The sequence below is a fragment of the Grammomys surdaster genome, unplaced genomic scaffold (assembly GCF_004785775.1).
Source record: "Grammomys surdaster isolate TR1022 unplaced genomic scaffold, NIH_TR_1.0 126185, whole genome shotgun sequence".
In the NCBI taxonomy this organism is placed as follows: domain Eukaryota; kingdom Metazoa; phylum Chordata; class Mammalia; order Rodentia; family Muridae; genus Grammomys; species Grammomys surdaster.
This window is the reverse complement of record NW_021620991.1, coordinates 6,254,693-6,279,588: the sequence shown is the minus strand read 5'-3', so window position 1 is coordinate 6,279,588 and position 24,896 is coordinate 6,254,693. Positions and strand designations below refer to the sequence as shown.

Here is a 24,896-nt window from a genome sequence, read left to right as displayed (position 1 = left end):
ATTTAAGACAGAGTATTTGTACTGGCTGGTTTTGTGTGTCAACTTGACACAAGCTGGAGCTATCGCAGAGAAAGGAGCCTCCCTTGAGGAAATGCCTCCATGAAATCCAGCTGTAAGGCAGTTTCTCAATTAGTGAGCAAGGGTGGGAGGGCCTAGCCCATTGTGGGTGGTGCCATCCCTGGACTGGTAGTCCTGGGCTGGCAGTATTGGGTTCTATAAGAAAGCAAGCTGAGCAAGCCAAGGGAAACAATCCAGTAAGCAGCATTCCTCCATGGCCTCTGCATCAGCTCCTACCTCCAAGTTCCTGCCCTGTGTGAGTTCCTGTCCTGACTTCCTTTGGTGATGAACAGTGATGCGCAAGTGTAAGCTGAATAAACCCTTTCCTCCCCATCTTGCTTCTCGGTCATGATGTTTTGTGCAGACATGCAAACCCTGACTAAGACTGTATAATATAAAATACATACCATAACAAGGATGAAGCGCCAGGGCACACTGTGAGACAGCAACTGAATCCACTTTGTTCTGTGCTTCAAACATCTTGGCATCCCAGTTCCCCCTACAATCCCACGCCCACTGCCTCCCTACACATCACAATGATCTGCCTGCTTCATAAATTTACCAAGCTCAGTGGCCCCTTGCTTCACTTAGACTATAAATCATCAAGACGAAAACCCACTGAAAGCAACAGCCAATGGCGTCATTCTCTTTTGAAACCACACTGTTGTTATCACTCTTCGACTTCCTGCTAGAGAAATCACAGCCGGGGAAATGAGCCTCAAAGATTAACGTTTTGTTCCATTCTCCATCTTCCTAAGGCCAGACAGTAAAAGCCTTGTTGGGTGTGGTGATGCGTGCCTTTAATTCTAGGGAGGTACGGGCAGGCTGATCTCTAATTTTGAAAACAGCCTGGTCTACAGAGCGAGTTCTAGGACAGCCAGAGAGCGAAACACAGAAAAGCCTTATCACAAAAATCAAATTAAAAAAAAAAAATTTAATTTAGGCTGGAGAGATGTCTCAGAGGTTAAGAGCACTGGATGCTCTTCCAGAGGTCCTGAGTTCAATTTCCAGCAACCACTTGGTGGCTCACAACCATCTGTAATGGAATCTGATGTACTCTTCTGGCATGTAGGCATACATGCAAGCAGAACACTGTATACAAAATAAATGAAATAAATCTTAAAAAATTAAAAGAAAAAAAGAAAAAAATTAGAAGGGGGGGGGGGGGGGCTGGAGAGATGGCTCAGTGGTTAAGAGCTCTTCCAGAGGTCCAGGGATAGATTCTCAGAAGTCACATGGCAGCTCATAACCATCTTCAACTCCAGTTCCAGGGGATTTGACGCCTTCTTCTGGCCCCGAGAGGTACCAGGCATCTAAGTGGTACACAGACACGCATGCAAAGAAACCACCCACACATCCAAACAATAAAATCGTTTTATAAAAGATGATAGGAGAGGTGGGCTGGCCATAAAAATCTCATCCAGTCATCCAGTCATCCCCTTTTATAGATAAAATCAAGATCTCTGAAGCCACGGACGGTGCTGTCTACTGAAATCTTAGCGCTCGGGAGGCAGACGCAAGAGTGTCGAGTTTGAGACACTTAGCAAGACCCTTAAAAATCTAAAGGAATGGAAGGGGCTGAGAGGATGGCTCAAAGTCAGGCACTTCTTGAGTTCAAACTCCCAGTGTCTGTACTTTAAGAAGAAGTAGTTAGGCACGATGCTTATGTGTGCTCTCATGGATGGAAAGATGGACTCAGAGACAGCTGGATCTCTGGAAGCTGGCTTCTGCTCCACAAAGTTCAAGGTCACTGGGAGTGCATCTCAAAACAAAAAGGAAGAAGGTTGCTAAGAAATGACTTCTGAGGCAGTCCTCTTACTACCTCACGCATGCAACACACTCACACAAATGCACACACTGCATATACACATGAGCACACACAAGTGCACATACACACAACACACACATACACACGAACTCTAATGAATGCACACTGCACACATGAGTGCACACACTGAATACACATGCACATGAGCACACGTACACACACTGCACACACAAATGTATATACACACTGGCTTTAAGAAATAGTTTCTAAATTTATGACGTGGGATCAAGCAGGTAATTTTTGTGAACGCTGTGATCTGTCATTTAAGTTTAGCGTCTCAGTTTATCTGCACAATAATGGGACAAAAGGAGAAAATTCTCTAGCCCCTCTAGTTCTACCAAAGTTAAAAATGTCATCTGATGTTCGTGAATGTGTACAGTGTACTTATGCGTGTGTGTGTGTGTGTGTGTGTGTGTGTATGCGCGCGCACAGAAAGGAAATAGGTTTTCCAGGAACTGGCCTTGTGCTCAGCACTGCTCTTCTGCCTGTGAGGCAGGTAAAGGGACCTCAGCAGTGCTGTGCAGGGCTCCTCAGGTCAGGCTGGAAGGCTCTGAGCAGAGGAGATCACAGGACTACGGAACCACTGGTGCAGATATACCAGTCACTAGCAAGACACTGACACCTGCTTCCAACTCACAGGGAATGACCACGGGCCTAGGAAGAATGTGGGAGTTAAACTGGTTCCAACCAGAGAAACTTCGGCTGTGTGGGGCTCCACTGCAGCTCCCAGGCCTGGGTCTTCTGCCTGGGTCTCCGACACTAGCCAGTATTTGCCTTTGTTTGTGATTTTGTTTTCTCAGACAGATCTCCACTGGGCACAAGCTTGTGGAAATCCTCCTGCCTCTGCCTCTCAAGCCTGTCAAGTTTACAGGCATAAGACCATGCTGGCTGTTTGTTTTTACTTATTTGCTTATTTGTTTAGGCTGTTTGTTTTATGGGATGGAACCCAAGGCCTCCTGAATACAAACAAACTCTTCCACTAATTGCATGCCCAGCTGCAAAGCCAGTTTCTTAAACCACACACAAAACTTTCCCTGTCCCAAGCCTATGCCAAGTATAAGAGGAAAAAGGATTTTAGTATAAGCAACTGGTAACAGAACAAAAGATTACAACTCTGCCGTCGCCCCTGACACCATTCTTAGGCAAAGTCAGTGTGCTGCAAAAGAGTACCTTTCCTTTAGTGAAATCCCTGAAATGCACAACCAGCCTGTTAAAGACCTCATTAAAGACTCAAAATTAGAGGAGACAGGATGGACCTTCCTGCCCCTGGCATCAATCACCAAGGCCACTTCTTCCCTAAAGCTCTGCCTCTGACTTTCCTGTCCACAGCCTTGGTCCTCCACACCATTCTGGACCCTGCTGACCACATCTTCTACCACTGAGGCGCAGGGCTGTCGCTAGAACAAACAACACCTCTCCTGCTCCCCCTGAGTACTTTAGACCAACACCCAGACTCTCAATAAACTGTAAGCACTGAGCTGAGACTGGACCTAAGATCTGGCACGGTTTAAATACACACTAAGTGGGGCTTCGCGACTTTATAGCATTTAACACATCATTGTAACGACTTAGAGACACGAAAGCGTAAGATGAAACATGACAAACAAATCCAGAGAAGTGTGAATAAGACCTGCAACCAACAGACAAGGAGTACCCCACTTTTCAAAAGCAATAGTGCTGGTTTTTGTTTTTGTTTTGGGGCTGGGCATGGTGCCTTTTATCTCAACAATGGGAAGGCAGAGGCAGGAAGATATCTGAATTTGAGGCCATCCTTATCTACAAAGAGTTCCATGCTAGCCAGGGAGAGCACACTGAGAACCTGTCTTAAAAACAAAGCAAAACAAAAACCTGTATGCTGGGCATACATGTGTGCGTGTGTATCTGTGAGTGAGTGAATGTGTGTGAGGAGGGAGAGAGAGAAAGAGACAGAGACAGAGACAGACAGAGAGACAGAGACTGAAACAAGCCAGGCTTTGCACAGGCCAGGCAAGTGTTCTTCACTAAACTACATCCTTAGCCCAAGGCAGACTTGAAAACACTCACAGAACTAATCACAAGGTGGATGGCACCTGAGGAATGACACCAAGACTGACCCTTGACCTCCACACATGTGCACACAGTAATCAGCTGCAGTAAGAGCACAGCAAATACACATCAAGCTTTAAGAGAAGGAAAAGCAGTGTCAATAACTGTCAGTCTTCCATGTAAAACCCAAATCAACGCAAGGCCAGGAGGTCATGACAAACGATACTATACATTCACACCGTAACAAAACCCAGTAAAAGACTCTCAAGTCTATGTCCCTGCTGAAAAGCCAGTGTAACCTTTCCGTGAGGACAGCTGCCTAGCAACCAGTCAACCTTGCACCAAGGCCTCCCCTGTTATTGATCTTTGTGGCCAACGATAATTCAAAACAACTTACATAAGCTCTCTCCCTCTACCTGGGAACCTTTCTGTCTTCCTTTCTGTCTTCACACACAACCATGACCCCCTACAACACACAAGTCCCCATACAGCCCTCGGTTCGTTTCCCAATGAACTCATAGTTTCCTTAGAGAGTTTTTCTCTCCGTTGTTAGGTTTAAAGTAGTAGCTGAGTGTAAGCTTTAAGCAGCTTCTGGGAATGGTGGATGAGGTCAGACTTTAAGGACTATGGTGGTGAGAGGTGGGGCATCAGGGGCTCCACAGATGGAGGGGTTCACAGGCGTCAGTTATATCTCCGTATCTCATCCCAAGTAATTTGTCCCCTTTTTTTTTACTTTTAGAAGAAAATGAACGGTACAGAGATTATAAAATTCTCTTCAGGAGAAAGGACAAGGCAGACTCGCTGATTTCAGGGGAGGAGCCATCTTCATAAAGTTCACTTCGTACTTTGCTTCTAACACTTGGAACAAAAACCATCGCTCTCCTCGGTCCAGCATGAGGCTTGGAACAAGGGGATAAACACCATGTCAAGGAGCTGGAGACAGGGCAGTGGGTCTCTCATTCCTAGGTTTAGAAGAGAGAGAGCTGAAAGGGTGTGTGTGAGGGCGACGTGGTTTTCTCTTTCCATGGGAGTTCCCAGGACTGAACTCAGGCCATCAGGCTTATAGACAAGTGCTTTTATCAGCTGAGCCATCTTGCCAGCCCATAGCTTTTCTTTCTTTACTTTGTACTTATTTGAGACAGGGTTGGCCTGGAACTCACTCCAAAGACCTGACTGGCCTTGAGTTCATAGAGATCTATCCACTCCTGACTTCCAAATGCTGGTGTCAAGGGAGTGAGTCATCATACCTGGCAACTCTTCATTTTTAAAATGACAATCATAATTTCTTGAAATGTCTTAAAGCTACAGAAGCCTGTGCCCATCTGGTCATTTTCTCTTTGTGATTCATTCACTAATTCACCCCAACTTAGATCCAATACCAGGCACAGGGGACACAGGAGTGAGCAGAACAAACACTAGTTCCTGACTCCATCAGGGGAGGCACATAGCCAGACATAGTGCCATGGCAGGTAAAGTCAGCACTGAGGCGGTGAAAGCAGGTGGACCCCTCAACTGAGGACAGCTTGGGCCTCACACAGCAAGATTCTGTCTCAAAATCAAACAAAATCAAACCTCAGGCGTACAAGGAGCACAACGCCAGTAAGAGCCGAGAGGCATGGCACTGTGTTATGTACGTTAGGCAGTGGCCAAAGACAGCTTTTCTAAGAAAGGGACGCTAAAAACATGTTGTTAGCTTGGTCTCCGTTTTCTTCCTTTTAAAAATCATCTTCACCAGGTAGTGGTGGCACACGCCTTTATTCCCAGCACTTGGGAGGCAGAGGCAGGCGGAGTTCTGAGTTCAAGGCCAGCCTGGTCTAGAGTGAGTTCCAAGACAGCCAGGGCTACACAGAGAAACCCTGTCTCGAAAAACCAAAATAAACAAACAAACAAACAAAATCATCTTCATTTATTTATGGGAGGGGGAGCCTGCTACATACACAATCAATCTCTCAATCTCTCAATCTCTCTCTCTCTCTCTCTCTACTTTTTTCCTTCACTGGCCTCCTCCCATGTTCTCCCTCTCTCTCTCTCTGTGTGTGTGTGTGTGTGATCTAGCAGGTCAAAGGACGCCTTATAAAGGTTTTCTTTCCTGCCACCCTGTAGGTTTCGGTCATCAGGCTTGACAGTGAGCGCCTGTGCTTTCTAAGCCGTCTTGCCACCCTGGTCTTGGTTTTCTAAGACATGATTTGGGGCTGATGTGCATCAAGTGTAGGCCTGGGGTAAGATACGAGGAACTATCAAAGCTTGACTTTATTATTACTGTAGGGGAGGACCTCACACAGCACAGCATGTCTATGGTGGTCAGAGGCTCTCGTTGTGGAGTCAGGTCTTTCCAGTCTTACCTGGGTTCTAGAGTATGACGTCGTCTCTTCACGTCTGTGCAGCAAACCCATTTACTTGCTAAACCATCTCACTAGCCCCAAACCTTGGTGTTAAAGGGCTGGAGAAACGGCTCACAGTGCTTGCCACACGAGCATGAGAACCTGAGTTCAGATCTCCAGCACCCACACAAAAGCTAGGTGTAGCAAGGCACACCTGTAATCCAGTGCTGGGAGACAGAGCCAACAGGATCTCAGGTTACTGCTGGCCAGGCAGTTTAGCCAAACCAGCAAGCTGGGTTCAGTAAGACACTATCTCATAAAATAAGGTAGAGCACAATCAAAGGAAACACTTGACACCTATTTCTGGCCTCCACACACAGGAACAGACATATGCACACATACCTGTACACAATGTGTATGTGGGTGCGGGCGGACATACATGTGGGAAAACACACATATTTATTTTTAAGATTTTAAGTGTACAATGCTGATGTGACAAGAAAGTAGAGGTCAAATGGGTCATAAGATTATAAGTCTAAAGTTCAATATGCAGGTCTGAACTGGAAATGTAAACTAAGGAGTTATCGAACTGGAAGGAATAATTAAAGCCAGGAAACTAGATGACATCAGTAAGCGAATAAACACAGATAGAGAGACAACAGTTTAAACACTGAACGCTGGCATACTGCCCTAAGGTCACTAAGAAGGAACAGAGAGGATGGGAACCAGGACAAGACTGCTCTGGAAGCTAAATGGAAGTGAGAGGGTGAAAGCCACCAAGTGAGGAGACAGCGCCTCAGATCGGAGCTCCACCCCATGCTCCTTCAGCTCAGCACAGGGTGCAAAGTTGAAAGACAGAGGGGGAGGGACTTAGCCCAGAAGGCTTGCAGGGGAGAGAGGGGCGGGAGCTGCAGGGCAAACAGGATGAAGGAGTTCCTTTTCACAGGTGTCACAGAGGGAGAAGTACCACAGTATACTTACTGCAATGTCTCAGTATAGTTAACAAGGGCTCACCTGAGGTAGAAAACCTCAAACATATGCCTGGAAGGAAAAGGGAGCTGTGGGAACTGAGGCTTCGCACAGTGGTGAGAGGATGCACAGGCACTGGTTGGGTAGGACAGTAAGTCCTAACAAGAACTAGGTGCGTACACAGGAACCCGATGAAAGCGACGACAACGGTTTACAGGGTCCCTTCTGCGTGTGTGTCTGCTCCACCCTGAGAGTGTGCATGAAGAACAAGGTGCAGCACACGTGGTAGCAGACTAAGAGAGTAGACAGGGAAACCTCAGAAAGCTGCCTAGGTGTACTGGGTTCTACTTGAGTTTGTGATTGTGGGCTTGAGCAAGATTGACAGACCAGAGGCTGTGTGCGTTCTCCTCCAGCCTGGGCCAGGGCAGGAGACAAACAGCAGGTAGGGAATGAATGGAGCCAGAACTGTGACACAGCCAGCAAGGAAAACAGCCAGAAGAGGTACTGCCCTGAAAACATACCAGGGCTGCAGGGACAGCCCCTTCATAGCAGGGAAACAGCAAAGCTGTGACCATGTTTCCTGAGGAAAGGACAAACCTGCCCTGGAATCCTGAACACAAACTCTGAGAACTATGAGAAAACTGCCACGGCTACTCCAACCATGCATTCCACAGATGTTCCCACCAAATGATGCTTTGTTCGGAATTTCTGTTATCACTCACAGGATGACAGGTCGGCATTTATCCACACAGGGAGAAGCCTACACGGGAGGGCTAATGACTTACAGCAACAGAACACTTAGCTGACAAGAGAAAGAGCACCCAGAACTGGAATTAACAGTCATACATCAGATTTTTACATGGGATACATATGGCTCTTGTAGCTCCTACTTCATAATTTAACCATTACATAGTAATTATGAAGTTACCACGTTTGATAGAAAAATCATGAAGGAAAATATTTACAGGTACACATGTGAATGGGCATCACTGTTTCTTAAGAAAGACAACCCCGAACATCGTCTATGAGCTCATTTATTTAAGGGGGGTGGGGGGAAGGACATTTTACCGGGGTTAAGCAGCTCTCAATGATACAGCTACTAACCCCACACAGGCAGAGTTGATTCCTGTGGTGCTAGGGACTGAACCCAGGGCCGCACACATGCTGGTGAGTAACCAGGAGCTTGCCATTTGACCACTTTCTTCAATCTTCCATTTACAGATTAGTGTGTGTGTGTGCGTGTGTGTGTGTGTGTGTGTGTGTGCGCGCATGCGCTTGCGCATGCACAAGCATGCAAGCACTCAAAAGATGGTGGTGGGTCTCTTCCTCTTGTTTTTGAGACAGGACCTCCCTCCCACTGAACTAGAACTCACCTATTTGTTAGACTGGCTGGCCAGGGTCCTAGAATCCCCTTCCTGTCTCTACTCCTGAGTGTTAGGGTTACAGGCACGAACTCCTGAACCCAGGTCTCACATGGTTGTGGGAACCAGATTGTGGGTCCTCACTCCCGTGCAGGAAGCACTTTACCCACCATGGTCTCTCCCTAGCCCCTAGATAGCAGTAGGGGAAGGCAGAGCGGTCTTTAGGAGAGCCCAAGCGTATAGAAAGGAAGACTAGGGGTTGCGGGGAGAAGCACCAGCCAAATTCACAAAATCAGCAGAGTCAACTCCATCTTCGCTAGACCCGAGCCTGGCTGGCAGAGGAGCTGGAGCTGGAGAAGGGGAAGGAGATGGGTTTGCAGAAGTCTTCACGGGTCACTATCAAATGAACAGACAGAAGCAAGACACACCGCAGTGACCTTCAGGCCACTGACTGCTTTAATCTGTGAGGCAACATCAAGCTGCTGAGACCAAAGTACAACAGCTTCCAGGCTGGAGGCTGAGGCTCACCTGCTGCACCTATGGGGGAGGTAGCTGGGGTCATGTTGTGGACATTGAGACCAAGACTCTGGGAGGGGCCTGGGACTGATGCAGCTATTGGAGGTCCCGGAGGGTTCTCTCTCTGGGGAGACGTAAGCGGGGTGGTCGGCTGGGAGGTCTGTCCACCAGCAAGTCGTGCCAGGCGCCTCCGTCGTATCTACAGAAGGGGAGAGAAAGGACACTCTGTCACTGAAGGCCGAAACACAACCACCTGTAAGAACAATGACATCAGTGTACCAAAACCATCAAAACTGTCCCTAAGCTTAGGAGCCAAAGACACCTAAAAAGAACGTGTTCAGGGGCTGGAGAGACGACTCAGGGGTTAACAGCACTGACTGCTCTTCCAGAGGTCCTAAGTTCAATTCCCAGCAACCACATGGTGGTTCATAACCATCCGTAATGGGATCCAACACCCTCTTCTGGTGTGTCTGAAGACAGCTACAGTGTGTTCATATACATAAAAATAAATAAATTTTTAAAAATGCATTCAGAAAAGTAACAAGGCAGAGTGAGTATTCTAGGTAGGTAGGTAGGTAGGTAGGGGTGTGTGTGTGTGTGTGTGTGTGTGTAAGCCAGACTGTGAAGTCAGAGGACAACCTCGAGTTTAGTCCTTACCTCCTGTCTAGTTTAAGCCAGCTCTCTGCTGTTCCCCACTGCACAGGGTAAGCTAGCTTCCCTTCCACCCTGCAGCGTATCGTATCGGTCAGATCTCAGCACCCCACCTCCCTTCCCATATGTCTAGAAATAATTTTAAGTGGACTTCAGGCTGCAGGACTTCTGGAGCTTAGAGAAAAGCCAGCATTCCTCAGGAACTTGTGAGCTGGGTTTTCTATCCCCAGAAGGAGTTCCTCCCAGCAGCTACTCGGCCTCCTCACAATCCATGTGACCTGTCTGCCCCTCACTCGTACACCATCCTGCTGCTCTCTAAGCCTGCTGTACTCGGGCTAAGCTGTCTTGCTATCTCCCAACGCACCCCCTTCCCCACTCCCTTGCTTCCCTAGTGTTGCATACAAACAGCACCCCAGGCCTGACCAAGTCTAATCTGCCTTCTCCTTCTCGCTCTGCTCTGGACTCTTCCAGATGCCCCGGATATTTTCTCTCTTTACCCATCATAAAAACCTTCCCCTAACAGAGTCAGCAGTTTCTTTACTGCGCCCTTCCACAATAGTCTCTTCTCTCTGCCTTCTACCTCAGCAGAAAAGCACTGGAATTAAAACACTGCGCCTGGCTCTCTGTGGGTTCTAGAGACCTGAAACCTGGTACGCACGCTTGGGCAGTGAGTGCTTTACTTACTGAGCCATGGCCACAGCCCTAGCTGGTGCTTAGAGGCTGCTACCTTACTCTTACAGTGCAGTGGCTGCCTCACCAAGGTGTTCTATGTCCTTGACTGACACTGGCCAATATGCTCACTACCCAACACTAAAACCTGTTTTGGTTGGGGGGGGGGGCGAGTTGTTTGTTCAAGACAGGGTTCTCTGTGTAGCCTTGGCTGTCCTGGAACTTGCTCTGTAGACAAGGCTGGCCTCAAACTCAAGAGACTCACCTGCCTCTGCCTCTGCCTCTGGAGCACTGGGATTAAAGGTGTGTGTCACCACCGCCCATCAAAACCTGGTATTTTAATAAAATGGCATTGTGTAGTCATTTAGCTAGGTAAGATTTAGAGGCTACAAGGCTCAGCAGTTAAACGTACTTTGTTCTTACAGAAGACCAAAGTGTCACTCCCAGTAACCATTTGTAACTCTGTTTCCAGGGAACCTGATGCCCAATTCTAGCCCCTGTGGCGGCCAAGCACACATGTGGTCCACACACATATATGCCAGGCAGGACAACTCATACACATAAAATAAAAACAAATCTAAAGAAATTTTTAAAAGTCTATTTCATCCAATAGGAGAAAGAAACAAAAGGTACATCAAGACACCAATTTTATGTTTAGGATGATTTTTTTTAATGTGATCAAAATAAAAATATAATTTGCTATTCTCTGAATACTCCTGTTACCAAGTGATTGCAAATAGAGTGAATCACAGCAGTATTCCCTATTTCAGTGATTCTGTCTCTGTCTGTCTGTCTGTCTGTCTGTCTGTCTCTCTCTCTCTCTCTCTCTCTCTCTCTCTCACACACACACACACACACACACACACACACAAGTGCCCATGCACACAGGGCCACCACTGTCCAGTCCCTCAGGCTATGCATATATAACAAGTACTAGACACAGGCTTCACAGAAATGAGTTCGCCCTGGACACACTCCTTCTACCAGGAATAAGGAGGGTAAAAGCCCCAGCTACAGCAAATCCTAACAAGGACAGATTCCAGGAATCTATCTGCGTGTCATTCTCACACTGCAGGACACCTGTTCACTTTACTGTTCTTAGAACAAGGAAATGTCCTGAGTTCTTGTCCCAGAGTGGGAAAGCTCCTCCTTCTGCCTGTGCTGCAGACATGCCAACCAATCACTTCACCTGAAACCCTGAACATGCACATGGGTCACTACCTCAAGTCTTCTTAACCATATTAAATCTTTTGAAGGAAGGATTAGGAGAAGCTAGGGAGATGGCTCAAGTTCTTGCACGAGGACAGGAATTCAGATCTCCCACACCTGTCTCCCTGCACAGTTCCAGCTGAGCCACAGTCACACAGGCTTTGTCAGGGTGCTGGGCATCTGACCTCTGGTCCCCAAACTAAAACAGCGAGCGCTATATCCACAGAGCAACCTCCCCAGTCCTGACTTCTATTTTTGCTTTGTTCTGTTTTAATTGCAGCAATCAGACCTGAACATGGGGTCTGTCACATTCTCAGCAAGCACTCAGCTCTCGGCTCACAGCTCCAGGTATAATTTTCTTTGAAAATTAAGAGATAAAATCTACATCCTGAAGTTTAAGTATGCCAAGTTTTGATGTACTTGTCTTAGATATTAATGACGGGGCTGGAGAGATGGCTCAGCGGTTAGGAATGCAGACTGTGCTTAGACAAGATTTGAATTCAGTTCCCTGCATCCATGATGGATGACTCACAACTGTCTGGAACTCCAGGCCCAAGGGATCCCCCTCGTCTGGCCTCCTCCACCATTGCACACTTGCTCAAAAGCACACAAACACCCATAATTAAAAATAAATCTTTAAAGTTTCTATTGTATCGTATTATTTTGTGTGTATGGGTGTTGTGCCCACATGTTACGTCCATGCACCACGTAATCCATCGAGAATACTTAAGAGGCCAGAGAGGGATCTGCTGAGACTATAGTTACAGATTGGTTTAAGCCTCCGTGTGGATGCTGAGACTGAACCTAGATCCTCTGGAAGAGATCTAGTGACCTTACCACTAAGCTATAGCTCCAGCCTGAAATAATTGTTTTTTAAAACTTTTAATGATGTTACTGAAAACACCTATATAAACACTAATATGAACAATCCCCATTCTCAAAGATTCCCTGGTTTTCTTTAGTGACTCTTGAATATTCTAATTTTCAAACACTGTTATATCTTCCTGTGTTTTTGTGACTTCTGCATCTGGCTTTACAACACGCAGTATTTTCAGTACTAGGCACTACATTTCTTCAGAGCTCACTAACACTGCAGCTTTCTGCCTTGGCTGCCTGCTGCTTTGCAGTCTTGGATGTTGGCACTGCACTGTGCTTACTATGACTTCACTAAAAGGCTGGGCATACCCCAAAACAGTGGTTTGGTTTGGCCTGGTGTCTGAAGACAGGGTCTCACATAGTCAGGCTGATCACATGCTTATTATTTAACTAAGGCTGGCCTTGAACTTCTGATCCTACTGTCTCCACTTCCCAAGTTCTGAGATTATAAGCATGTGTGACCATGTGTCAATATGCCATTCAAAAATAACAAGTTTTAAGTTGCTGCAGCCAGGCAGTGGTGAAGGAGCACGACTTTAATCCCAGCACTTGGGAGGCAGAGGCAGGTAGATCTCTGGTCTACAGTTCATTCCGGGATAGCCAGGACTATACAAAGAAACAAAGAGCCCTCGCTGCTCCTGGACCTGGGTTCAACTCACAGCACTCATGTATGGAGGATTATAACCATCTCTAACTCCAGCTCCAGGGATCCAACAACCTCTTCTGTCCTCAGAGAACTTCTGCACAGTCCCCCTACCCTTCTAACACACACACACACACACACACACACACACACACACACACACACGCACACACTGAGATACCAAGATATACATAATAAATACCCCCAGCATTCCAAGTATTAGTAAGTTCCTTTTCTTTACTCAACCAACCTTTTTACATTAAACACAAATGGCTGGTTATCTCCTTTAAGTTAAACTAAAGTTCTTTTTAAAAGATTTTTTTATCCATATGTCACAGAGCAAAAATGCAAAAGCATGAAACAGAAACAGCTGTGGCAGTTCTGCAGCCATGGCTGGGCCCCGGCCCAGACCCTGAGCAGGAGCTGCATTCTGCCCGGAGGGCTCGCTTCACATTTCTGGGTTTCCCCCTAACGGCTCTCCCGATGCTGTATGCCCCCCTCCCCCTTCTCCAGACTTAATGACACTAGACTCAGAGTAGGGAAAGCCAGGATGGCAGGTCAGACGCACCAGGGCAGGGAGAGCAAACCGCTCCTCTTATTTTTTAGCAGTTTGTGGGGGGTTGGGAGAGTCCACAAACTACTACTTTAAACTTAATAAAATACAGTCTGCAAAAATGCCTTATTTTAAACTAAACTTTTACACAGTAAAGAAATTGCAACACACAGAGAGATATCACTTACAATTTTTACTCTTTAGGATGGTCTCCTAAGATATTCTTCGAATTTTTCAGTCACACAAGACTGCCCAGGTCTCAGTGTGGACCTACCCCTCCCAGGTCTCAGCGCCAACCTACCCCTGCTCCTGCAAAGAGGAAGGGGATAGGGCAGGGACAAGGGAAAGACAGTAATCTTTCTGGTTACAATGTCACTTCTAGAGCCTCCTGGAGATCCTGACACAATGGAGTCAGAGAATAATTAACTAAGGCAGCCCTCCACTCACTTCCTGTGGGCCAGATGCTGTTCTAAAGTCCATGTTTAAGCTCAGTTGACAACCCAGGGACTAGCACACTCTACTACCATTTCACAGGTGAGGAACCCATCTTCAGTGAAGTGACTTGCTCAGGGGCACAGCTCGGGGGACACAGCACAGGATCTGAAGCTGGACTGTGACTTCCCACACACCACCTGTCTCTACACAGGACACTCTTACGGTGACAAGGTGGCACTGCTGCTAACTAGTTCAGGAAGTCAGCTCTGTACAAAACGGTAGTGTCGGGCACTGCCTCCCCCTCTGATCAGCAACACAGAACATACTGACCTCTCTGGTGAGGGGTGCACAGTGGAACACAGAACATCCACCCGTTGTTCTAGCTCTAATAGGACAGGAGCATCCTGTCTTATCACAAATCCCTTGTGGCATGTTTGGTAAGTGCCTACTATGTGCCACAAAGCTGCAAAAGATGTTCCACTTGAGTGCTAAGGCCCACCCTCAAAGACCTCTAGATATCCCAGGAAAGGAGAAGCACGTCACAGTCATGACGTGATGTCAGGAGTGCACAGGATGAGAGCAGAGGCAGCGTGGAAGAGAAGCACACCCACCCGTGCCTGTGTCACAGCCTCACAGGGAGACTGGTCCACAGAGAGCTCAGCATCCTGTATCTTCACCAGAAATAATACAAAAGTAGGATGCGCTGTGTTCACTTTGATGTCTTCTTTTTCTCTCTAAGATTTATTTTTATTTTTGTGTGTCTGTGCGAACCCTTCACAAGCATGTTTATACAGGTGCCCATGAAGCAGATCGTGTGGGGCAGGGGTTACAGGCAGTTGTGAACTACCTTATATGGGAACTGGGAACTGCCCAGGTCCTCTGGAATAGCAGTGAGAGCTCTTACAGACCGAGCCACCGCTCCAGCCTCACATCCATGGCTTTTCACGGTTTACTACGGACTTGTAGAAGCTGAACTAAGACTCAGGTTGCTACAAGACATGCGCTGATTTCCTCTGTATTCACACTACTGCTAGTGCAAATCTCATACTGCAGCTCTAAAACCTTCGGCGGCGTCACCCTGCTCCACCCCACCTTCCCTCCAAAGTCAGGTGACAGGGCAGAAACACGACTAACTACAAGTCACCGCAAACCCTACCTAACCTGGAAGTGATGCCTGGAACTGTGGCAGGCTGCCAGCAGTGCACAGGGAAATGCAGCCTCCCCACCCGCACCCCACCCCCGCAGGAGGCTGTGTGCACTCCTGGAGAACTAATCTCCTTCAGTCCACACACCTGCTACCAGGGCCACTTCCTGCGGGGAACTGTCCCTTCTGACATGCTCCTGCCCATATAACTGCTCTGCACCCCACCCTGCTCCCTCTGGTTCTGTCTCACTTGTTAATATCTCAATGAGACCTTCAGAACCACTGCCCAGTCCCCACATCTCTATGGCAACCAAATCTGCAAACGGTTCAGCATAAGCCAAGTGTGTCTGTGTACACTAATTTATACGCTAAGAGAAAATGTGGAAAAATTAGCAGCTCATGATTCAAAGCAATTTATTCAACCTTTCTGTAGATGTAAAAATCTTCAGATTAAAAAGTCGAAAGCTGATGGGGCTGGAGAGAGGACTCGCTGGCTAAAAGCACTTGCAGAGGAGCCTGGCTCAGTTCCCAGCACACACATGGTGGCTCACAACCATCTCTAACTCACAGGGAACCTGATGCCTACTTCTGATACTGCAGACATGCATACGGTACACATACATACATTCTGGGGAATCACTCATATACATAAAATAAAAGTAAACAAATCTCTTTTATTTTTAAGTTGAGAACTGAGTTTAGCAGCACACACTATAATAGGAGCATGAGAGTAAGTTCAAGGCTAGCCTGTGCTACTGACACCACGTCCCAAAAAAACAGGCAGGGGAAAACTGAGTCTGTCTATACTCTAGCCAAGCTCAGCCACGCATGATGGACATGAGGTAGGACTAGCCAGGCTGTCCGGAAGAGGGGAGGAGTGACACGGAGGTGAGGCAACAAGAGGGCAAGCAAGGCTGTGACAACGAGGAGATGAAGGAGCCCTGGAGCAGGACTCAGCGCTCTCTGTGCCTGTGATCAACCATCTTTCTGTTCCTAGTTGCAGAAGGCTACTCCTGTATCCCTGAAATAACTCGCATCTTTGTTAAGCTCAGTAAGCTGTGCTATGACTTATAGTGGTCTGCTTAGAAATACTGCCACCGCCTTTAATCCCAGCACTTAGGAGGCAGAGGCAGGTGGATTTCTTGAGTTCAAGGCCAGCCTGGTCTACAGAGTGTTCCAGGACAGCCAAGGCTACACAGAGAGACCCTGTCTCAAAAAAAACAAAAACAGAACAAAACAAAACAAAGAAAAGAAATACTCCCACCCGCCAGGATGCTCAACAGTGTGTGGCCAGCAGCATCCTGCTTCCTTCACTACTGAATTTTCAGGATTCAACTCTCTTAGGAGTGTATTAACTGTGTGACCCAGCACACCCGAGTGCCTGGGCTGTGCTCATTGCTGACTTGGTTTTCTTTTTCAGAGCAGGTAGAAAGCAGCTGGGGTGAGGAACAGAGGTGCACTATCAGAGGCAGGTGGACCTGCAGGAACCCACACAGCTTCCCTGACAGCCGGACGTGTGCCTAGTCAGGCAAGACACAAGTCAGGGCTGGCAGGCTGAGACATGCCAGCTGGCAGCACCACCCTGATGCCCAGGACTTGCTTACAAAGGCAAGGAGCAACTGAGACAGACGACCACTGCAGCCACTATGAGGACAGAGCACGAAGGTAGGACAAACACCGGCCTGGCATAAGGACATGGAAGAGAGACAGTCAAGTCCAGAGACATTTAATTAGTACAACAAAGAACTTGGTCATTCTTTGAATTGAGCACGGAGAAGTAGTGGAAAGTGTAGATTTCAGGCATGGTTATCTACATGATATAAAATTCTGTAAAGCAAGAATATAAGAGACTTCAGGAAAGCACGGAAGCCAGGCATGAGACATGGATCTGCAGTACCAGCCACCCCTTGGGAAGCTGAGGTAGAATTGTTTGAGCTCAAAAGTCGATGGTGGCCAGCATCTGAGAGGCTGGAAAAAGATGATTTCCAGAGGCTCTCTGGCCAACCAAAACTAAATAATTAAGTAAATAAACAATAAAAGAAGGATACAGAGCATAGGAGAAAAATAATTTCAACCTTTGGCTTCTATAGGCTTCAATACACACACACACACACACACACGGGAATGAAAGGAGCCAGAGGTTAAACTAGGAGTATCTGCAAGAAACTCAGGTAAACGGGAAGCAGTGGAGCATGCCTGTACTCCCATGGGAGACTGAGGCAGGAGCATTTCTGAGGTTAGCCTGAGATATGGTGAGACTGTATTACAAACACTAAATGAAGAAAGGAGTTGAAGGGGACCACGGTGAGGAGCTTCCGGCAGCTGGGCAGCCAGGCTGTTGCACGGGTATTACTGGCTGTTTCTCTGAAAGGTGATAGTAAGACTTGGGAACTTTAAAAAGCAAAGTAGAGAGATTTGAAAATCCTGCATTTTTCTCAGAAGGGAGCATATATAAAATTGGGACTAAAGAAGGCATGATTTCTCAAAACAGATGAGAGCCATAAAAAGAGAGCAGGTGGCGCTGGAGAGGTGGCTCAGCTGCTGGAGAACTCGGGTTGTTTAAGCAGAGGACATGGGTTCAACTGCCAGCACCCCATGGTACGTTTATCCACTGAGCAGGGCACCAGCCCAAAGGCCACAATTTCAACATCTGCATATCTCCTTACATTTTTTAATGCTATTCCCTGCAGTTTTTAAATGCTTTCTTACATGTGTTATTTCAATCATTTTCTCAAATAAAGAGACATGTGGTCAGCTGAGCTAGGACAGACTACACAAAACTTGAATGCCTGACCAGAGTTGTTTGGAGCCTGTTAACTCCCGTCTCACAGGATCTGACCTCTGGCCTCAGCAGGCACTAGGCATGGCAAGTGGTACACAGAGATATGCAGGCAAAATACCCATACATGTAAAATAAAGTTTAAATTAAAGGAAAATCTAATGCACACACACGAAAAAAAACCCTCTACAAAGAAAAAAACATTCATTTTTAAAGGCAGCCAAGTACTTTACCCTAGAACAGCAAAGCTGCCACTCACACGCAGGAACTGCCTGGCTGGAATGGCTATTTCAGGCTCAAGGGTTATACGTTTTTAACTCATTTGGGGAGCTTTGCTTTGGGGTTTGGAAAATGACCCAATGGATAAAGAACTTTGTTGAGCAAGCATGAAAACCAGAGTCCAGACCCCAAAACCCACATAAAAGCTGCGTGGGTGTGGTGGTCACCCACAAACTCAGCACCCAGAAGACGGAGATGGAGATCCTAGGGCAAGCCAGCTAGCAAGGCAAGGTCGAATTAGTGAGCTAAGTTCATTGAGGACACTCATAAGTTCATAATCAAAGAGGATACCCTGTCCCCCAAAAGATGCAAAGGGCGGGGGATTTTCTAGGCTATTCATCCACATTGGATTTGGGGAAAGGGGCTAGACACACCATGGCACAATGGTCTCATGTGCTATCAAGTGAGGCCCAACGCTCAGGCTCCGATTATGAGATGACACTTGGGGGGAAGCTCCTTCACCACTAACAATCCCACAGGTTCTAGACACTCTTCAGAAAGCACCTGAGCTTGGTGTGGCAGTACATGCCTATAATCAGAGCACTCTAGAAGCTGAGGCAGGAGGATGCTAAGTTCCAGGACAGTCTGACCTAGACAATGAGGCCCTATGCTGAACAGGTAAAAGAGGAGGAAGCAAAGAGGGGAGGAGGAAGAGAAGATAGGAATGGAGGGAGAAGGAAGAAATGGAACAGAAGAAACACTTCACCACTCCACCTGGAAATAAAGCAGAAACCTCAGGCAGGAGCTGAGCAAATACTGTTCCATCTCCAGTCTGCCGCAAGCCCAGAGCCCCCTAGCTGGGTCTAGCCACGGCCTCAGCTACACCCACACTACCTGGGTTCCTCTCTGAGATCTGAGTTCCTGATTCAGGAGAAGGTAACAAAGAGCCACTGACCTCACAGGTAAGCATCAGGACAGGCTGATAAAGCTCCAGCTGACTAGATCTGACTAGCGCCTCTGTGCTGATCTGCACAACCCAAGCCCTAGGAGGGCAGGGGCTTGGGCCATCCTTTTTTTTTTTTAAGATTTTATTTGTTTTATTTATACGAGCACACTGTACGCTGTCTTCAGACACACCAGAAGAGGGTGTTGGATCCCATTACAGATGGTTGTGAGCCACCATGTGGTTGCTGGGAATTGAACCCAGAACCTCTGGAAGAGCAGTCAGTGCTCTCAGCCGCTGAGCCATCTCTCCAGCCCAGCTTGGTCCATGCTTATTTACTGAACATCCTTAGCAACCCTAACAGTATCTCACCCAGAGAGCACCTAGTAAACATTTGCTGAACAACTGAAGGGTGTCCCCGAGAAAACCAAGTGGCAAGCATTTCCCAGAGACACACATCACACGTGGACACAGCTCAGCCCAGAGCTCACTCCATCTTCTGCTCTTTGAGCTCTCTGAGGCCCAGATACTGCTTTCCTTTAGCTTAGGCTCTGCTTCCCGTTAACAGTACGAGTGTGCAGCAAAGCTGCTGTCACGTGCATCACCTTTGTGAGCTGACTGAGAAATCCGCAGAAGGAGCTACAGCCTCCATCATTGGAGGGCAGGAAACAGCCTGAAAAGCGGCTGTTTTAGCTGCACTGCATCCTGGCACGTTCATTTGGTTGGTTTGTCGTTTAATATTTGGTTGGCTTTTGTTTTCTGATACAGACCTCACTGTGTAGTCCTGCTAAGGAGACCAGGCAGCCTGTTAACTCGGAGGCCGCCTGCCGGCCCCACCCCTGCCTCACTAGTGCTGGAGTTAAAGCTAAGCCACCCTTGGGTCTTTTGTTTAGCGCCGGGGGTTGAACCTAGGGTTCAACAAGAGTCTCCCACTCAGGCTGCACTCTCAGCTCCTTTCCCTTTGGTTTGCTTTTTTAAAACAAGGTCTCACTGTGTAGCCCAGGCTAGCCTTGAACTTTCAGTGATCTACCTGCCTCAACTTCCCCAATATGAGAATTAAAAGAATGTGCTACCATATTCAGATTTAAAAATGATTCTTACAGCTATAATCTTGTGTCTACACCAGAAAGATCAGAACAGACAAGCATCCTGCAGCCCCAGCTGCATCTTTGATCCCACTTAAGAGTCAATGAGCCAAAGCCAAGCAGTAGCTGCTTCTAACCCTGAGCCATAAAACAGACTCTAGTAACTGACAGGCCCCAGGAGAACGGAACAGCACTGTGTACCGCAGAAGACGGCTTCTTGCCGCACAAACATAGGAACCTGAGCTTGGCTCCACAGCACCCACATAAAACCTGGGCACATGGCTCGCATCTGTAATGGGGGAGGGGGTGGAGAGGTAGAGTCCTAGAGCTCACCAGCCAGCCAGTCAAGCCAAGTGAAATCTTATTCATGAAAATGAGGTGGACAGGCAACTGAAGCATACAGTAACAGTAACCTCCCCTGGTCTCCAAGAATACGAGTTCTCACAGGTAAGCAGGCATGGCGTATACACATACACACCCCAGTCATACATATGCACATATCTATGTATGTATCAGTTAGCAGTGTGTACTGGCTGGTTTTTTGTGTCAACTTGACACAGCTGTAGTTATCACAAAGAAAGGAGCCTCCCTTGAGGAAACGCCTCCATGAGATCCAGCTGTAAGGCATTTTCTCAACTAGTAAGCAAGAGAGGAGAGGGCCCAGCCCATTGTGGATGGTGCCATCCCTGGCCTGGTAGTCCTGGGTTCTGTAAGAAAGCTGAGCAAGCCAGGGGAAAGCAAGCCAGTAAGAAGCATTCCTCCATGGCCTCTGCATCAGCTCCTGCCCTGCGTGAGTTCCTGCTCTGACTTCCTTTGGTGATGAACAGCAATATGGAAGTGTAAGCTGAATAAACCCTTTTCTCCCCAACTTGCTTCTTGGGGGGGAAAGAGTTTATTTTTGTGCAGGAATGTTTTGTGTAGGAATACAAACCCTGACTAAGACACAGAGTTAACATTTTTTTTAACTGTCCTACCATAAGATAATCATTGTTTCAAGCTATGTATACTTTCCCTGGGGGTGGGAGCACTTAGACTGGTTAGGTACACAACTGGCCCGGCAGGCATGGTCCCTGAGTTTAATCACAAAATGAAGAAAACAAAACAAAACAACCACCACCAACTTTCTTTTAAGAGAGTTTGTATGTGGTAAAGAAAAACTATTTCTTCTTTGACAGCTTCATATTTCTCTCATCCCATTCAAAAATTTTAATTGCTAATTTTTTCTGAATGCCTATACTGTCTACCAACATCATAAGCAGGGAAATTGTAGTGTTAAGTTGCACAGAAAGAGTTCTGGTGACCACCTGACGTGGTGCTCTGCAACAGTTTCATGACAGTGATTCCACTACTTGAGAGACAGGCTGCTTTGCTGGGAGTTCTGGGTCAGCCTGGGCGGAGTAGGGTGATGCCTAAATAATAAAGGCTATTTTTTTTCCACCTTCTAGTAATCTCTAATTCCTTTCCAGAAATAATTTTCCACATTAGGACATCCATATATTCAAATTTTCTTTGTAAATGTATTTTGCTATTTTTTGAAAATTTAAAGTCTGTACATTATTTGCAGCTAACTTAAACACCTTGTTTACAGATAAAACTTACATACTACTACTTGGGAGACTAAGGGAGCAGGCTCCAAAGTCAAGGATAACCTGGGCTGTATAGTAAGCTCCTGCCTTAAAAACCAAAACTAATACTGTAAGAAAGAAGTGTGTATTTATGTACACACACACACACACACACACACACACATGGGTTATATGAGTATTTTGCCTACCTAAGTGCCTGGCTCCATTAGAGGCCAGAATAGGGAGTTGAATTCCTTGAAAATGAAATTGCAGAAAGTTGTGAGCCATCATAAGGGTTCTAGGAATCAAACCAGGGTATTCTAAAAGAGCGGTCAGTCCTTTTACTGCCAAGCTATCTATCTGATTCCTGGATAATACGCACACGCACACGCACTCACACAACATTTTTTTTGTTTTTCCATTTGTCAAGACAGGGTTTCTCTGTGTAGCTCTAGCTGGCCTGGAACTCAGCTCTGTAGAACAGGCTGGCCTTGAACTCACAGAGATCCACTGGCTTTGCCTCCTGAGTGCTGGCATTAAAGGTGTGCACTAACTATCACTGCTAGGCTGGATTGTATTTTTAAAAAAACATTTTATGTAAGTTATGGCCTTATGTATGATTCATATTTCTTGAAAACAAGACTTTATACTATAAATACAAGATCAAGGGGTGGAGAGACAGTGCTCTTTTAGAAGAACAGGGTTCAATTCCCAGCACTCACATGGCAGGTCGCAAGCATCTGTAACTCCAGTTCCAGGGATCTGATGCTCTCTTCTGGCCACCAAAGGCACCAGGTACACATGCAGTGCACATATATACATGAAGGCAAAACATCCATACAGAAAATAAATAAATCTTCTGGCAGTGGTGGTGCACGCCTTTAATCTTAGTACTTGGGAGTCAGAGGCAGGTGGATCTCTGTGAGTTCATGACCAGCCTAGGTCTACATACAGAGAAACCCTGTTCAAATAACAACAAGAAAACTAAGAAATTATTTTTAAAGACATGATCAAAATAGATACTGTATCTGATAAAATACAAAAATTTTGTTAAGACTGGAGAAATAAGAGGTACAACCCTGGACCTCAGTGTGAGGTATATGCAACTGTAATCTTAGGAGTAGTCAGAGGGCTAAGGCAGGTGACAAGAGTTGCTTGTGTGTCTGTTTGTGTACTACGCGCTGGCAGAGGCCAGAAGAGGGCATCGGATCCCTGGAGATGAAATGATACAGGGTTATGAGCCACTATGTGGTTAAACCCCCATCCTCTGGAACTAGTGCTCTTAACCAATGAGCCGTCTCTCCTCAGCCCCATTTTAACTTTTTAAAAAAGGATAAAAGTAGTGACTAGAACAGGGAAAAATAGACTGTAAAAAGACCAAACTACGGCTCCCATCAGTATCCCTAGGTGGCTTCCTAGGGCCTACCCGTCTCACTGTCAAGCTCACTCCCCCATTTTCTTCCGACTTAGGCAACTGGTCCTGTAAAGGTTGTGTAACCACTGCCCTGCCAAATCCCAGTCACCTCTACATCTTTCTCTAAGCACTTGGTGTGTAGCTCTGACGACCTGAGTTCAAGTCCCCATAAAGGTGAAAAAAAGAGAACTAGTCCACAGATGTCCCCTTGTGCTCGTGACGTGAGCGTGTGTGCACATGCACACACACACACACATACACACAAATATGCCGGGAAGATGGCTCAGTTGGTAGAGTACCTGCCTACAAGCATAAGAGCCTAGGTTCAGGGGAGTAAGCTCGGAAGTGAGCTGGGAGCCATGTAAAACCTGGGCTCCAGAGGCCTGATACTTAGGGAGGGAGTGGAGGCAGTTGTATCCCTAGAGCTCACTGGCCAGGCAGGCTAGCCAACCAATGAGCTCCAGGTTCAGAGACACTATCTTTAAAAAACATGACTTACAATGGAGAGTAAAGGAGACACTGGACTTTGACCTCAGGCCTCCAGAGGCACTTGCCCATATCTGCACACAGCTATAACAAACACACAGATAGCACGCACAGGCACACACGCACATCAACAGCTAAGCTTCTATCTTGCTTAGGCCGTTATTATTCTAGACTGTCTGCTCTATCAGCTAAATCACCATCATAACTACCATATAGAGCCTGGAACCTGGATGTTATATATATGACCCTGACTTGGGTCAGCTTATGGGCACAAACGCAGCAGAACAGAAAGCAGGTGACCCTCATTACGCTTCAATAAAACATCTGTAAAAATAATGACAACTGGGCCATCAGGAGGCTGAACAGCTAGAAGTACTTGCTCCCTAGCTTGATCCCTGGCTCCCAGAAGGTAACAGGAAAGAAGTAACCCTAGCAAGTAGTCTCCGACCTCCACGGGTATGCCAAGCCATACACCGTGCCCCTCCCCAGGGCATCGGAGAAAACAGCTGACATGCCGACACAGCCTGAAACTGGAGGGCAGCTGTGGGAACGATTCAGATCTGATTATTTCCTGGCTTCATGCCACTATAAGGAAGTAGTTCTAAGCATGAGACCAATCAGCATTCAAGTATAAAAAGAAGTATGGATCTGCCTAAGGAGTACCCATGGCACAGTGCAGGTGTACTCAGACCAGGAAAACCAACCTCGTCAGCACTCAGGGGATGGACGCTGGAGAAAACGCCATCTCAGATGTTTGGGCCAGCTTCAGACAAAAAAAGAGACAGTAACAAGCGTGCTGGGCAGTGTTAGTCATCTGACACAGACAGAAGAGGGAACCCCAACTGAGAAAATGCCTCCATCAGACTGAGGTGTAGGGAAGCCTACAGTGTATTTTCCTGATTAGTGATTGCTGGGGAGGGAACAGACCTTTGTGGGGGTTCTGGGTTCTATAAGAAAGCAGGCTGAACAAGCCATGAAGAGCTAGCCAGTAAGCAGCACCCTCCATGGCCTCTGCCTCCAGGTTCCTGCACTGTTTGAGTTCCTGCCCTGACTTCCGTCAGTGATAAACCATTACCTGGAAGTGTAAACTGAAGTAAACCCTTTCTTCCAACAAGCTGCTTTGCTCATGCTGTTTCTTTTTTTTTTTT

The 24,896-nt window shown here is 46.9% G+C and overlaps 1 protein-coding gene across 2 annotated transcripts in view; it reads right to left on the bottom strand.

Annotated features, from left to right (window-relative positions):
* The window catches only part of Ube4b (ubiquitination factor E4B), a 98,544-nt gene that overhangs the window by 62,488 nt on the left and 11,160 nt on the right, over positions 1-24,896 (bottom strand). For both annotated transcript variants that reach the window (XM_028757986.1, XM_028757987.1), the window contains exon 2: positions 9,090-9,276. In XM_028757986.1, coding sequence (XP_028613819.1) covers positions 9,090-9,276 — 187 coding nt within the window. The remainder of the gene's footprint in view (positions 1-9,089; positions 9,277-24,896) is intronic.